Source organism: Petaurus breviceps, unplaced genomic scaffold (assembly GCF_028583685.1).
Source record: "Petaurus breviceps papuanus isolate PSGF00001 unplaced genomic scaffold, PetGlider_PUasm1.0 78, whole genome shotgun sequence".
NCBI classification, from domain to species: domain Eukaryota; kingdom Metazoa; phylum Chordata; class Mammalia; order Diprotodontia; family Petauridae; genus Petaurus; species Petaurus breviceps.
In genome coordinates, this window is record NW_027186502.1 from 2994470 (window position 1) to 3010713 (window position 16244).

General features: G+C 40.6%; 1 protein-coding gene across 1 annotated transcript; it reads right to left on the reverse strand.

Moving 5' to 3' along the window:
* Window positions 1-221: 221 nt before the first annotated feature.
* Window positions 222-12757, reverse strand: SLC2A3 (solute carrier family 2 member 3). The gene is made up of 10 exons (XM_069106110.1): window positions 12410-12757; window positions 10094-10186; window positions 9396-9556; window positions 6559-6799; window positions 6066-6228; window positions 5631-5818; window positions 4005-4109; window positions 3461-3562; window positions 3169-3372; window positions 222-2742 (listed from the first exon to the last, which is right to left on the reverse strand). The coding sequence occupies exons 1-10, from the start codon at window positions 12422-12424 to the stop codon at window positions 2509-2511; spliced, it is 1506 nt and encodes a 501-aa protein (XP_068962211.1). The 5' UTR covers window positions 12425-12757; the 3' UTR covers window positions 222-2508.
* Between the last annotated feature and the right edge of the window lie 3487 nt (window positions 12758-16244).

The following is a 16244-nucleotide window of genomic DNA, read 5'->3' on the forward strand; positions in this document are numbered from 1 at the left end:
GTGTTCTATTCACTGAGCCACCTACTCGCAACCCCCTGTGCCAAAGATATTGAACAGAATATTCATCCAAGATATTGACTTGACATTATTGTTCAAGCCCTAAGCTTTTTTGTGTTTCTTCCCAATCCAGGTGATGTAAAAAACCAAGGTATCAGTACAAATTATACCATTACAAAAAAAAGGGTACACAAACCTTCAAATAATATGCAGGGAGATCATGATACCATATTTACAATAAAACTTTTATTTAAAAACAGAACCACAGTTAACAGTAATAAGCATAAAAAATACATTTGGAAATATTTACAATGTGGCTATGGAGAAAAGGGAGGGAGAAACTGTTCAACTCCACTATTGCCAATGCCCAGACCCTAGCTCTACCTGGGCATCTAGGGTGAAACTGGGTAGAACCAGAGAGCAAGTAAGTTTTTTTCAGTCAACTATATATATACACATACATATATATGTACACATATACATATATACATATGTATCTATCTTCCCTGCCAATGACCAGAGGAAAAGGTGAGAATTGAGAACTAAATACTGTCCACAGGCAAGGTGGGTCAGGAGGTAAGCACCGAGGGCAATCCCTCTAAGTTTCTGGAAGAGCAAAGCCCATGGATTTAGAAAGATACTCAACATCAGCAGTGATGTCTTGCTATCCTCCCTTCCTTTCACAATTCAGGTAATTACTCATCTTATTGCCCTTCCATACCCATTTGGCCCACAGAGGGCTTCTTAAGTATTTGGAGCATCTTTCCTTCCCATTCCACCTAAACTGGTAGAACTCACTAAAGGTTATTTTATCCTCAGCAAGGGACTCTAAATTGGTGATTCAATGAAATATATAATTTAGCCAGCATCAAGGGAGGTGGAAGGTGTGTATGTGTGTGTGTGTCTGTCTCAGGGCACTTAAGATTCAAGGGAGGGTGGCTAAATCACATCCAGCCAAGGCAGTAGTTATTTATACACAGAGAACCAGAATTATCCCATCCAGAAGGAATAAGTAGTAATGCATAAATCATAACAGCAGTAATATATTCATGAACCAATTAAGACGCATTTGCCCATGGAGGAGTCAAAGACATTAGACATATATTGTTACTATCTAAATTAAATATGAGCTATTGAGTCTTCTATACCTCACCCAAGTCTTCTCCAGTGGTGTGATGCAAACACATATTTTTACAAGGAAGCCATGACCATTTCTTCACTTGAAATAAGGAAGCACAAGCAAAAAACCTCCTAGAACTGAAACCCTTAGCCCAAAATCTACCTCCATACCAATTCTAGTCCCCTATGAATAATACCCCTTAAATCTTGTCCTCAAATGCCTGTTGGGATTTAAGGATTGGGGAAACCAAAGACATCCAAAACCTAAGAAAATCCCAAAGAACAAAAACAAGGAAAAATTTGCCTTTCTATATTGAGAAACAATCCTCAACACTATTTTCTCATCTAAAAGGGAAGAAAAAGAAAATAGAATCTATAAAGTGAAAGGAGTTCCATCTGGTGAGAGGGGATGTTTTCAGTGAAATATGTAGAAAACCCATCTTTCTCCAGAGGTAGAACCCCACCAACCGCATTCAACTTCACTGCCTATGATGTCAACAACATTGCAGTTTTCAAGTAATAGTATATATATAACCAAAAAAAGGAAAAAAAATCCCGAAGGAAACCAGTAGCTTTTGCAGGCATCACAAATGCTGCCTGAGTTCTTTCAAGTTAATTATCATTTTTATGGAGTACAGAAATTGCTAAAGGCCATGTGAAAACCTCCAGTACCATTTCACGTGCCCTTTAATGCACTGCTCCATCTCTCCCTGTAGTTCTTCCATTCTTATTGTATCAACTCCTCCAAAATAATTTCTACTTCTCCCTCAATCCCTTGTTTAAATTTATACCCCTTTTCTCTTTCTGCCCTCAACAGTTTTCATTATTTTGTGCAATTCTTTTTACACTAAAAAAAATTTTATGAAATAAAACCGGCAGATAAAATAAATAAAACTCAAGTTAATGCACTCTGCAGAGTTGTAAAATTTAAAAAAAAGAGGAAGATGCTCTCTTATTTGGTCCCCAACCCCCAACTCCTACATACTACTGAAATAACTCTTAAAGTTATTGGGATGAACACCCACTCCTGATTCCTAGTTACCTCAATGAATCATCATTAGAACCCAAGGAAATGAAGAGGTGGCAGAGGCTGGCACATATGCCAAGGAGCCAATTCCTCCAGAAATGAGGGCAAGTTCACCTGATGTCTCTATAGCAGAGTATAGACAGCGTTCAAGATATTGAATGTTTAAAAGCCGGTGAAGCTAAGTTGACTCCAGAACTAGGTTCATCTCGGTGCTCATGGAGTAAGGTGAAAAAGAAACACGGTAGCAGCAATCAGAAACAGTCTTGGGTTATAGATATCCTGATGAGGGCTCCCCCCCCACCTCAGGGAGATGTGGCTTTTCCATGTTGGTAGACTGGAAGAGGAGGTGTGAAAGGATGAGATTTTTAGAGGGCGGAAGTTGAGGAGTCCTTGACTGGATCAATGCTGTTCATATCCACAATGGGGCCTTTATCTGTCATTAAGGTGGGGCTAATGGAACCCTGACTCTTGTTCTCAAACACCTGGGTAATATTCTCAAAAGTTCTGCCCTTGGTCTCCGGGACTTTGAAGAAGGTGAACAGAAAGAAGAAGATGAGGAAGAAGGTAAAGACAATAAAGACGTAGGATCCCAAATATGTCTAAAAAAGCGAAAAAAAAAAAAAAAAAGTCAGTCCAAGTTTATTCTCAGAACAAGAACCAGGCCTCCCTGCCATGGCAAAGTCCAGACTGGGTGGGTACCTTCCAAGGTTTGGGACTAAAATCCTAAGCCCCCCAAATCTACCTTTGTACCAGTTTCCAGTCCCTTATGTATCCTGTCCTCAAATGCCTTCTGGAATTTAGGAATGGGGGTAATTTTTTGTTTTATTTATTTCTATAACATGAATAACCCATCTAGAGCGGGTGTCTGAGGTACCAAGAAATGCTTGGACCATCCAGCTAGGAAAGTTTAAGTACCTGAGGCGGTACTGTACTATTACTCAAGACACCCATAATTCATTCATCTCATTCTAAATGAGCTAACACTAGTTATCAAGCAAGATTTGATGAGGATAGAACTCACTTACCGCAGCTGTAGGGAAGAGCAGTCCCACAAGGAAGTTAGAGGTCCAGTTGCTACAGCCAGCCACTGCCATAGCAGCTGGGCGGGGGCCTTGACTGAAGAGCTCGGCAACAATGAACCACGGAATGGGCCCTGGTCCAATTTCAAAGAAGGCCACATAGCCGAAGATAGCCACAATACAGATATAGCTCATCCACAGATGCTGAGACTAAAGGAAGAACATCAAGAAGCTAAGAATGAGAACAAGATAACCGAGACAACTCCAGTTTTCCCTTTTCCCTCTCACAAACACTCACCTTGAGAGACATGGCAATAACCATTAGAATAGTACAGAAGGCCATTCCACCCAGTCCTATCAGATGAAGCGTTCTCCTTCCTGCCCGCTCCACCAGAAAGAGCTAAGAGAACAATGTTAAATGAAACCTTTGCTTTTTCTCCTCCTTAAAAACAATGTTTTCTACTCAATATATTCTACGATCAGTTGTTGGCAATCCCCAACTCAATACACCCTGCACAACGTGCTTGACCCCTGGCTTTGTACTCTTTGTCTTCCCTACTTCTAAGGCTGGGTTCTAAGTATTCAGCTACTTCCTGTTATATTCGCCCTTTATTTTCCTTATTACATTTTTCCAATATTGAAATATTTTTTCTGTTACCCATTGTTCAATCACTTCACCTCTAGAATTTACTTATTTCCCATGCCCTTCTCCCAAAGGCACTGATGCCTCAGTTCTTGTTTTAACTAGGGCACAAAAATCCATGATCAATTTAATTCCACCTCAACATTTGCCCCAGAAGCTTCCTTTTTTCTTGTCCCGAAATTAAAAATGTTCAACTCACCGAAACTACAGTAAATACCACATTAGTCACACCAGCACCAATGGTAGCATATATTGGTTCTTTAACACCAGCATCTGCAAAGATTCCTGTAGAATAATAGAATACCTAATTGGGGGGTAAAAAGGAGGTGATCATGTTAGAAAGGCTCTGGAAATTTCAGTGAGCTCTAAGCAATAAATTCACAATCAATTCCCCTTCTCATCTCTATCCAAAGGACTTATCCTGGGTCTTCATACTGATAAATATTAGTGTTATTTCCCTGATTCAATTTCATCCTTCTGAGATAATCTTTTTGACCAATTTGGCTTTAGGTTTATTTATACTTTTCCCACATTAGACAAAATTCTTTCATAATTGTTTTTATTTGAAATTCAAAAATACCAAGTAAATGGGAAGGTGAATAACTAATTATTAAAAAATTATCAAAATTAAATTTTAATTTAATTTAAAATTTAAAAATTATTTTAAAAATTAAGTGAATAACTAGCCTAGTCTTAAGTACAAAAATTAACAGTATAATCAGAACTAAAACCCAAAGTAACTTAATCCCATGTCTTTGGAACAATCATTGTCTCCCATGATCAACAGAATATATGCTTGTTAATTGATTAGGAACTCTTGCTTTGTTGATGTATTGCTACTAAATGACAGTCCTCTATGTTGTGTAAGGTCATAGACCAGTTGATGCTATGATCCTCACAAAAATGACTCAAATATCCATCAGTACTTCAGTGAAGACTTAAAGAATATCAACCAGAATTGTTAGGTCAGGTTAGTGGTAGCAACTAGTCAGCTAGTACACTTGTTCCCCCTGTTGTCAAAGTTATTATATAATATTGTATAAGCTATGATAGCCTGAACTTCATATGGAAGTGAGAGAAAGAAAAGAGAACTTACTGAATATACACAATGACAATAATAACATAAATAATAGCATTGAAAAGCAGTGCTCATGAATTGTAAAGCACAATCTTTGTTCTGGTCCAGGAGAACTGATAATGAAACACACATTCCTCAAGGCAACAGAAACACAAGGGAATGCCTCAGTTGCTGCTTGGAAAGCAGGAGGTGAGTTAAGAGGAAGTGACTTGGGTAAAATTTAAGGCAATAAAAAAAATTTTTTTTCATTATCACTTAAGTACCCTGGTTGGATTTCCTCTCTGGTCCTCAAAACTTACATATTTTTTAAAAGTTTTTAGTTTATAAACTAAATAAAAGAAAAAGTCCACTTAGACTTTTTTCCCTTGCTTAAAAGATAGTGTAATTAATGCTTATAAAAAGAAATGATAAAAGCCATCTCCCACTGAAGCCTACCACAGGAATGGTCCTTCTTCCACTTAGGAGGAACACAGCCTACTCTGTGGACCGCCTTTTCATACTGGAAAAACACTGCAGAGGGTTAAGAAGGAAATGGCCCAAACAGGAAGAATAAGAGGCAGAGAGCCAGAGCGGGTACATGATAAACCCAGAACCAAGAAGTTAAGAGTCATTTATCCTCTGATACTAAGTTTCCTCATCTGAAAATGGCGGATAACATACAGTCACGACTATCAATTATCACTAATATTAGTAAAGAGAAAAAAGAAACCAGAAAAACACAAGTAATTAATGAATTTAGGCACTCACAGCATTAATTCCAGAGAGCTGCTGGGAGAGCTGGAGCATGATGGCTATGATAATGGGTTGTCGATAATTTGGTGACCTAAAGAGGTCTAACACAGTTGGTTTCTTTTCTTGTGCCATTTTAGCACTCTCAAGCTTCATCTCCTGAATATCCTGGACTACATCTTGAGTGCCCCACAATTTCTCAAGAACTGGAAAAGGAAATGCGGATAAATTAGTTCACCCAAATTCATTTTTCCTAAAGGGTGGACTGGGAAGAGACCAGGCATATCAAGATCAAATGTTTTGGCCCAATTCCATCTTCTTGTGTTATAGTAGTGTCACTAAGTTGGAATCCTCCCAAAACTTGTAATTTAAAGAAACTATTCAAGGGAGGGTTGAAGATCATACATGCAGATTCCTGGTGTTACTACCTCAAAGATATTACTTAGTACTTACTCTGTCGGGCCTGTTCCTCTTCCATCTTATTGATAAGTAGGAATCTGGGGCTTTCAGGGCACAATGGAAGGCCTAGAGATTGCAGAACAGTAGGGATGACAGTAAAACCCAATAACAATGGCCAGAGAGACTCAGTTCCCATGATGAAATTTAGTCCAAAGATCTAAGGATTCAAAAAAATTAACTAAGTTATACACCCCAAGGAACCTCTGAAAATGTATAAAGACAAGTTCTCAAATGTTTCTAGTGAAATTTCATAGTTAGTTTACTTGTTTTTAAAAAAAGCCTTTCCTTCCCAGATCTAATAATAAACTAATAACTCATCAGACCCTGTCAGTATCAATAATGAAAATGAACCAGTCATTGTTTGTGAACATGGTTCTTCTCAGTGCCTCAGGTCTTATCTGGGTACAAAACTGAAAAGGTAAAAAAAAGTCCCTTGTCCCTTCCCTCACCCACTTCCACCCAGTTAAAATGAGAACATAAGGAATACCTGGGCAACGAGGATCCCCACCACAATAGCCAGCTGGTGCAGAGTACCAAAGGCTCCACGTAGGTTAGTTGGGGAGACCTCTCCAATATATATGGGCACAAGGCCAGTGCTAAGTCCACAGAAGAGGCCAATGACCAAGCGGCCCAGGATCAGCATCTCTACTGACTTGGCAGTCTTTGCAAAGCCCAACAGGGCACCTCCAATAAGTGCTAGTGAATTGACGATGAGCATGGAGTTGCGTCTATAGAAGCAAGTAGAAAACAGTCAGTATGGTTTGTCTAGTCCTCTCCTCTCTATACTGTCTTCCTCCAGTTTATTTCCTCCATATATTTTCTTTGTTGATTGTTTTGTCCTCATTCCTTTACCTCATTTTTTCTCCCTTTTTTGTCTCATTCTCTTTAACTTCTTCTTTCCATTAGGAGTCTTTCCCATTAGTATGACTAGGCCAAAGCCTGGACTATCGGACTGATTATGGCTTGTTTAAAAAGAATTCTCGGGGCAGCTAGGTGGCCCAGTAGTGAGTGCAGCTCTGGCCCCAGAATCAGAAGGACCTAAGTTCGGATGCGGGCTCAGACACTTCACACGCCCCTCCCCCTCCCCCACATACACAAACTAGCCGTGTGACCTTGAGCAAGTTACTTAACCCCAATTGCCCTCTAAAAAGCAAAAAACAAACAAACAAAAATTCTCCTTCCAATCTGTAAATTGGTTCCTTCGGTTCCTCTACTGAAGTAGCTTATTTGGTAAGGCATAGTATTAGACAAGCCCAAGATGGCAACTGATAACATTTTTCATCTTCTGCCTAATCTTAGATCATAAGCCTTATTTGGCAAAAGCAATGAAAAGATATTATCAAATGGCCCTGCTCTGAGAGATTATGAAAATAAGACTTAGATGGCACCCCATATTCTTCTACATATAATCATTTGGTCTTGGCAAGTGAGACAAGTAGTCAAATGAAATTTGGGAATAGCCAGCCAGGCAGGAGATTTGATATTTTTATTGCAATGCCAATCCCTCTCCAATTCTTAGAGCACATTGGTATTCTTGGGCAGTCCTTTTAGTGCTGAAATAGACACTTCCAAGTAGGGGAGACTCTACATTCAGGCTGCTGAGACTCCTAGAAAAGGCATAGTGGAAAGTCAGGAAACCTCTTTGCAAATTATACTTCTGCTACTCACTAGCTATTTGACCTCCACCAAGTCATAATTTTCTTGTTATGTATCTTCCTTTGTAGGGGTGGCCAGGTAGCACAGCGAGTTAAGAGCACCGGCTCCAGTGTCAGGATGATCTGGAGATCGAATCCGGGCTCAGACACTTAGTACCACACCAAGAAACACCTGGCCGTGTAACCTTGAGCAAGTTACTTAACCCCAATTGCTTAAGAAAAAAAAGTACCTGCCTTTGTAAAGGGGGGATCATGGCAATTTTTATAAGAGGACCAAAAGGACAACCATTTCATCTATACTTTCTCCCCTCTGAAACTGGTTGAAAAGTGTTTCCTTTGAGAATGTGGTAAGGAATGGGTTATAGAAACAACGTGAAGGAATCAATGAGGTACATTTACAACTAAAAGACATATATAAGATCAAAAGCCACTTCCCAATAGATTAATGGTTAAAGGGTGTGAACAAAAACGTCCTCAGAAAATAATTGCAAACTATTAACAACCGCCCCCCACAACACGAAAGAATTCTCTAATCACTTATTAATAAGGTAAAACCATATTAACTCTTGAGTTTTACCTGTCACCTGAGAAATTAGCTACAAAGACAAATGATGGGACTAACCATTGTAGGCAGGATTGAGGAAAAATTGATATACTAAAGCACTGTTAACAGAGCTGTGAATTCATTGTCCCCACCATTCTGGAAAGCACTTTAGAATTATGCTAAGGTGACCAAAACGTCAATTTCCTTTAATCTAGAGATGCTACCACTTGGTGTATGTCCCAAGGAGGTTAATAATTATAGAAGTACTTTTTTGTAATAATAAAGACAAACAAGTATGTGAATATAATAGAATTATTAATGTTTGTCCTATAAGAACAAGGAAATAGGGGTAGGTAGGTGGCACAATGAATAGAGCACTGGCCCTGGACTCAGAAGGACCTGAGTTCAAATTGGCCTCAGACACTTAACACTAGCTGTGTGACCTTGGGCAAGTCACTTAACCCCAATTGCCCTGCCATCTCCCCTTCAAAAAAGCAAAAAAAAAAAAAAAAGAACAAGGAAATACAATTAGTACAAAAGTATGAGAAAATAGTGCTAAGGAAAGATAAGCAATGGCTGCCACATCAAAAGAACACAGCAATTAAAAAGAATGCTGTGAAGCTCTAAGGACCACGCTTAGCCCCTAAGGAAAGACTTTTTCTAGGGTTTGATTCGTTTTGTTGGACTGTTTTCCCTGTCTTTAAATTCTTTGTTATAAGGCAGGGCTGTCTCCGAGCTACAGAAAGGGAAATGCATGTTCTTCGAGACTAGAGAAGGCCCAAGATAATTAGAGAAGTAGGTCTTAAGGCATATAAACATTAACTATTAGAGAAGCCAAACTCTCCCCACAACACTGTAATTGTAATAATAATCTATATGCTAAACAACACTGGTATGTATAAGCCTGACTCGGGATGTTCCAAATAGGTCAGGATGAAAACTGTTTTACAGTGCAGTTACAGACTTGGAATCAGGAGATTATGGTGAAGCCTCATGCTTGCTGCTCCTTTTTAGAGCAGCTGTCTCTAATCCACATGTTTTTGCTCTAGCATCAGTTAGAGTTAGCCCTTTTGTCTTATAGCAAAGTCGTTCGTCCGTTCTTTCTGCACTGGTTTTGAGTAATACCTGCCAAAGCGGTTGACGAAGAGTCCAACAGAGAAAGAGCCAATCATTCCACCTACTGAGAAGATGGCCACAGTCAAGGACCAAAGTGAGGTGAGTAGTATCTCAGAGACTGGCTCATTATTCCTAAATTCCAGAGTCTCATTGAGAAAGGTCTTAATGAGCTGTAAAAAAAAAAAAAAAAGCCAAGGAATGGTGAACTGGATTACATTTTGCTATAGCAGGTGGGGGAGGTGTAGAGTAACATTTGTAATTTTCTTGCTTTTATGGGTAGCAAAACCTAAGCAATTTCCCCAAAGACACACAGTTTAAAAAAAAATAAAATCTCCAAGTAAGGCTGGGCCCAGGACGCTTCCACACAGGCTTACAGCAGGTGGCAGCACGGGAGAGCTAGTGTAAACCCTTTTCCTTCCCTATGGACTGGAGGAGATGGTGGTGATTCACCATAGAGTAAGAAAGAGTCCATGGTTGCTGTCTTAAAGTTGAGCAAACGAATGATTTTGCTTTGGTCCAAATGACTCAGCAAGAATTACTAAGACTGCTCTTCCTCCTTCCTCACTGGGAATCTGAGGTCTTGTGTCCCCCACCACAGCCCTCTCCCCACAGTTAATTCTTAGCTCTTGGCAACCTTAAAGTTAGGAAGGAGGGAATGGGGACTGACTTCTCCACTAATTCCACTTACTGGGTGACTGGATTATTACCTGCTCTGGAGCATTAATGACGCCAGTGTTGTAGCCAAACTGAAAGGAGCCTATAGTAGCCACACCAACAGCAAAGAGGAGGGAGAAGGTGACCTGGGAGGGGGAAAGAAACAAATTATCTTTTACAGCACTCCTGATTATTCCTCCTTTCTCAGTCAAGGTAAGAGAGGAAGGTCTATAAAACTGTTCACATCCTGGTCCCTTCCTGTCTTTCCAACTTATTTATACATTCCTCCCCTCCAAGTACTTTAAGGTCTAGCCACACTGGTTATTATTATTTTTTTTTTTTTGCTTTTTGGAGGGCAATTGGGGTTGAGACTTGCCCAAGGTCACATGGCTAGTTTTGTGTGTGTTAAATGTCTGAAGCTGGATTTGAACTCAGGTTCTCCTGACTCCAGGGCCGGTGGTCTATTCACTGAACTACCTAGCCACCCCTACACTGGTTATTCTTAACACTTTACCTCCATTGAATTGACTCACACCCCCTATGTACCACTCTTCTCTTCATTCCCAAGAATCCCTGACTTCCTTGAGATTCAGCTCAAATGCCACTTACTGCAGGAAGTCTTTCTCAGAATCTCAGAAGCTACTAGTGCTTTCCTTTCTAAGGTGACCTTGTATGTCTATGACTCTCTATATATACAAGCTGTATCCCTTGCGATTAGCAAAATACAAGCTTTGTGATTGGCTGATTAAGCACCACACATTCAAGATGGAACCAGTTATAGAAAACAACTTGGATAAGAGTGCTCTAAGGGTATATGGCAAATGGGTAAAGTGGTGACAGTAAGGGTTAGGAGCCTACTATGTTGAGACTTTAAGTTACACTAAAAAATCTGAATTGGGAATGCATAATATATCACTGGAGAAAAGTAATGGGAGAACTAGTAAAGCAGTTTAAAAAAAAACCGGCCTTTTTTTTTTCAAAGGGGAGGCAATGGGAAGTTTGAGAGGGGTGAGCAGATACCCTCTCCTTAAGGAAATGGTATTAACAGTGAAGCTAAGAAAACTTTTAACCATTTGCGAATCTGATCTTCGTTAAAGACAAGGGGATATGACCAGAAAGAGCAAGTACTGGGGTTGCTGGCGAAGCTCTCTAATTCCTGTGGGCTCATCGTTTTAATATTCCCCAGAGCCATCTAAGAAGAGACATCTTGCAGAATGATTTCCCTTCCGTTGTCTCCTGGCTTCCCATCTGAAATTGCGCCCCTCCCCCATCGTTAAATAACCCTGCTTCTCTCACAGTGCAATGAGAAACGACCCACTCAATTCCCAACCCAGTAAACTGGACAAGCATTTCCAGGGGAAAAGCCCACGTAGAAAAAGCCCCTAGACTCTCCCTCCATCCCCTCCCCCTCACATAACCAATTCCTTTCTCTCGCACAGGGACTACCACCATACCTCTCCCCGCCCTTTGCCTCAAGGGTTCTTATCTCCAACTCCCTCCACTTTCAGAAGTAGCTAGGGGCCAGAACTGGGAGGGGTGACCTTGGTAGGGACACCCCACCCACTCTAGTTTCCAAAAGAGGGAATGATCCTGGGGCAGGATACTACTTTTTCTGTTAACAGCTATGTTTTCCCCTCCTCTAATTTCATATGCTCCTTCATTACTTACCGACCTATAATTCTACCCCTCTCCCCTGCCCCAGTCCTCTCCAACGATCACGCACTCTCAACACATTTAAACACTAAGATGTTTACCGTTTCTCAGTTTCTTCTGCAGAGTAGGGAATAGCTGGAAATTTGGTTTTTTTCCCAAGGAACTTTCCCTGGAGTTCCAGGGAGCTATGATTACAGGAACAGCAGTCTATTCCCATCAAGAATCACAGCTTCCAAGAGCATTCAGACTGCCTGCCATCCGGGCACAAGCTCTAGGCTAGGTCAGGAAAACCTAACCCGAAACACAAGAGCTGCCATTCCTCCCTCCATCCATCCCCGAGCCCCCTCCGCTCCCTCCTTGCCTAGGCAGCATCCTTGCCTGACCCGGTCGCGGGTCTTCCAGTAAGGAAAGCCAGCGAAGAAAGGGCAGTACATCGGAGCCCACTCCTTGCAAGATAACAGGTCGGAGGGGCAGAAATCCCTCCAGGATGCCATCCCGAGGAGAGCATGGAGACAAACCAGAGCAGGCGGAGGGAGGGATTATTTTTAAGGCCCGTAAAATGGCATAGCACGAGTCAGGGGCATCATATGCCTGCAAGCATCATTCTTCCTCCCACCCCCCACCCCCGCCCCAGCCTTCTCCTTCCAGACACTCCGACTTCATCCTCATGGAAGAGGACAACATATCTAAGAATAGCGTAATAGCATGGTCCTTACCTTGGCTGATGACATGGCTCCAGCCGAACTCTTTACAAATCCCTAGTGATGAAGCCGGGGGAACTGGAGCCAGTAGCCTCCCCTCTCGAAAAGCCTAAGAGGCGGTCTCCCGGGCGCACACGAGCCGCCTTCAGCCCCAGAGGGCAAAGTTCCGTTCTCCACCTTCACTTCACTGGAAGAGCATCTGGGGTTGGGGGGGGCCCTTCTTCAGCCAACTATTTATAATTTTGGCAAGGGGTGGGGCCAGTGTGGGGATGACCTGTTCTTTCCCATCCCAGGATAATCTTGTGACCTCTCGGAATTCAGCGACCTCAGTCACCACCTCCCTCCTAAACCCCCACCTAGCAAAGCAATAACTCCCTCCCCTCTTTAAGCCACATCCTTCCCATCCCCGCCCTCTTCCCCACCCCACCCCCTCTCAAAACAGCTTTTGTGTTTCATAGACATTCAGATGCTTAGAAAAAGTAAGGAGGGAGGGCAAATTATTTTGACTCTAGCTCCCACCCTAGACTGTTCATACAAAATCACCTTGTTGAGTAAAGTAAGGAAAGCCATTTTACACAGAAAGTGAATGTTGAGACCAAGTGTTAAAGGTGCCTTACGAAGAGGGAAGGACTTTATAGTGGAAATGGGGCTGAACTGGAATTCAGAAGACCTTGGTTCAAATTCCTGTCTGATTTGTGTATTTCTGTAATTTGGAGCAGGTCACCTGACCTTTGTGGGCTTGCTTCGGTTTGCCCATCTGTAAAATGAGGATGACTGCTTACTTCATAAGATTTCTAGGATCACATATTGAGAGTTGGAAAGGACCTTTGAAAAATGATCCATATTAAAAATATTCTTTGTTATATGGTGGAGAGGTGAAAGGATACAAGGGGAAATCTAGGCAAAGTAAAAACAAAAGATCAATAAAGTTTATTTTTTAAAAGGACTCATGTTAAAAAAATATATAGCAGGTTTTTTTTTAGTAATAAATAACTAGACACTAAAGGGGTGTCATTAATTGAGGAATGAATAAGCAAATTACAGCCTATGATTTGTATGAACTAATGCAGACGGAAGTAAAAAGGAACAGAACAACAGCAAGAGCATTATAAAGACAGAACAAAACAACTAGGACAGACTGACCGATGCAACGATCAGTTATGATTTCCAGAGGCCTGAGGATGAACTATGTTACCCACCAGTCCTGACAGAGGCGATAGACTTGAGATGCAGAAGGAGACATACAAATTTTGGACATGGATAATTTGAAAATTTGTTTTACTTGACTATATGTAACTATTGTTGCAAGACTGCTTTTTATTTCCAATGGTGGATAGAAAATACATGTTTATTAATTAAAAATTAGTTAATTGAAACTTAATAAAGTTGAAAAAATATGCTTGTTAGTTGAAAACGAGTTTACAAAGGAAAGGATCTTGGGTGTCCTTTCATTGGGGAGTGGAAGAACAAGTTATGGTGTATCAATAGCATGGAAGACTTTTGTAGTATAAGGAGAAGACTTGAATGTACTGATTCCAGAGAAGAGTGAGTAGATGAATAGAAAAGCTTCTACAATAATTTTACTATTAGCTCTGAAAAACTTTAAAATCTTGATCAATGCAATGACCAACCATTATTCAAGAGGACTAATGAAACATGCTTCCCACCACCAGATGGGGAGGTGATGAATTTGGACAATGGATAGAAACTTTTGGGAGTGGAGGGAGCCAGGGCCAAAGGGGAAATTTGCTTTGCAATACACATTTGGAACAAAGGCCTTTTCTTTCTCTGGGGAGGAAGGAGATTGGAGGGAGAGAAGGTGTTGATGAAAAAAAAAATTAAAAATTAATTTAAATTTAAAAAGGAAGGGACCTTTGAATTATGAGGAAAATTTAAATTGCAAAGCCTATATAAAAAAGTGAACTGTCATTAGCAGTACTATGAAGACATTCTAAAACTATTGGACACTTTGTGTTTGGGGGCAGAGTGATCTTTTGAATTGGGAGTGAGGGTAAAAAATGTAATCTAACTTGTTGAAACTGCTGCCCTCCTCAGACCAGTGGGAAATCTGGAGTCTCCCTCTCCTAAATGTTCTGGATCACCTCATTTTTTCTCTTTCTGAAGAGACAATGGCTTATCGTTGTGTACCAAATGAAACCCAAACTCCCTGATTGAGGTTTTATGCTATTTGGCCCAAAACTACTTCTCCACCCTTGTCACTTCTTCCCAACAATCTCCCTTGACTTGTTAATAGTATTTCTCCCGTGTCCTTCATCACCCTTTCCCCTTCTGTCCAATCTGCTGCCTGTGCTCAACTCCTCCTCCTTGCCCTCTTTTTCTTTTAAGAATATGTTCCATCTCCTCAACTCAATTGTACTCTTTTTGATGGTAGGGATTATCTCTCTGATCTTTGCCACTACTTGCAGCACCTAGTACTGTCTTAGCCATAAAAGTTATTCAATAAATGTTTGGTGATTGTATAATTAATCATATTACAGAAGAAAGTCATTAAAAATGACCATGGTGGTTTGATTCTGGATACTTTCAACTCTTAGTTTTTGTAGGCCTTTCCATTGAAATAGAATAGAATATTCACATACTTGTGCACAATACAACACCATCTAGTGGTTAAAAAGAAGTGATAAAAAAAAAAAAAACTATGGTAAATTCTAGAAGAAAGCATAATGGAAATACCACAGCAAAGATTTTGGGGCATGAATCTTCCAAAACCAAGGACGGAGCCTGTTAGGAAATGGACTGTCATCCTTTGGTTTCAGGATTATATACTGTCTGGTGATGCAACAAGTACTGGCAAGTAAATTCTTATCTAGAACAATACTATCATTGGATTCCATGGCAAAGTCCCAATATTCTGATTTCCTAAAACTCCCCTTCCCTCAAGTCAGATGAATAGGGAGGCAACTTTGACTCAGAAGGCAGGTCTTCATTCCATCCCACTACACACAATTTATTTGTGCTTTCCCACTGCACTCTACTTCTGGTCAAACTCTGATGAACGGGTCCGGAAAGACCCTAAGAAGACATAGGATTATAGGGTGAAGACTTTATTCTGATATACCAAATCAACCAGTACCAAAGTAACTTCCGCTTCCTAAAGATGTTGATATTACCACCATTAGCAACCACAGTCTATTCACTTCCCCATGACAAAGGAGAAGGCAATTTTTGTCTTAGTCCTTAAGAAAGACAATTTGCTAAGATAATGTGTGCCCAGCTGGCCTCTTAAAATCCAAAACACACTAAGTTAATGTGTATCCAGCTGACTACCTAAAAATTCCCCAGTTCTAATCCAATTTCCACTACTGTTTACCTGTTGATATTCTCCCCTAGTTCCCCCATTCTTTTCCCTCCTGGACTTCAAAAATAAACAAATGGCTGCCTAAGCCCCCCTGGCTTATACAGGAAGACAGATGACTTGTTAGCAAAACCAAAATCTTAGCGAGAGTTTTGAATTTCTGGAAAGACGGGGGAAAATAACCAGAGATGGTTACTAAGATAAGAGAAACTGAAGGTGTAAAAAGAAGATAAAGAACAAATGATGAAGACAAAAGGGAAAGACTGGGGAAGAGGAAGGAAATTATTGGAAAGGAGGCTTCAGTTAGAGAAAATAGAAAGCCCATGAAAATGGTCAAAATGATCAAGTTAAAGAGAAAGAAAGGATACACCTGAAGGGACAGCATAAGTAGATTTCTTTTTTTTTTTTTTTTGCCTTTTTGGAGGGCAATTGGGTTAAACTAACTTGCCCTCGATGTACGGGACGCGACGAGGTTCGCTTCGGGGTGTGTGTTTTTTTGTTGGTGTTTGTGTGTGGAGATGGTGGTGGTAGAGG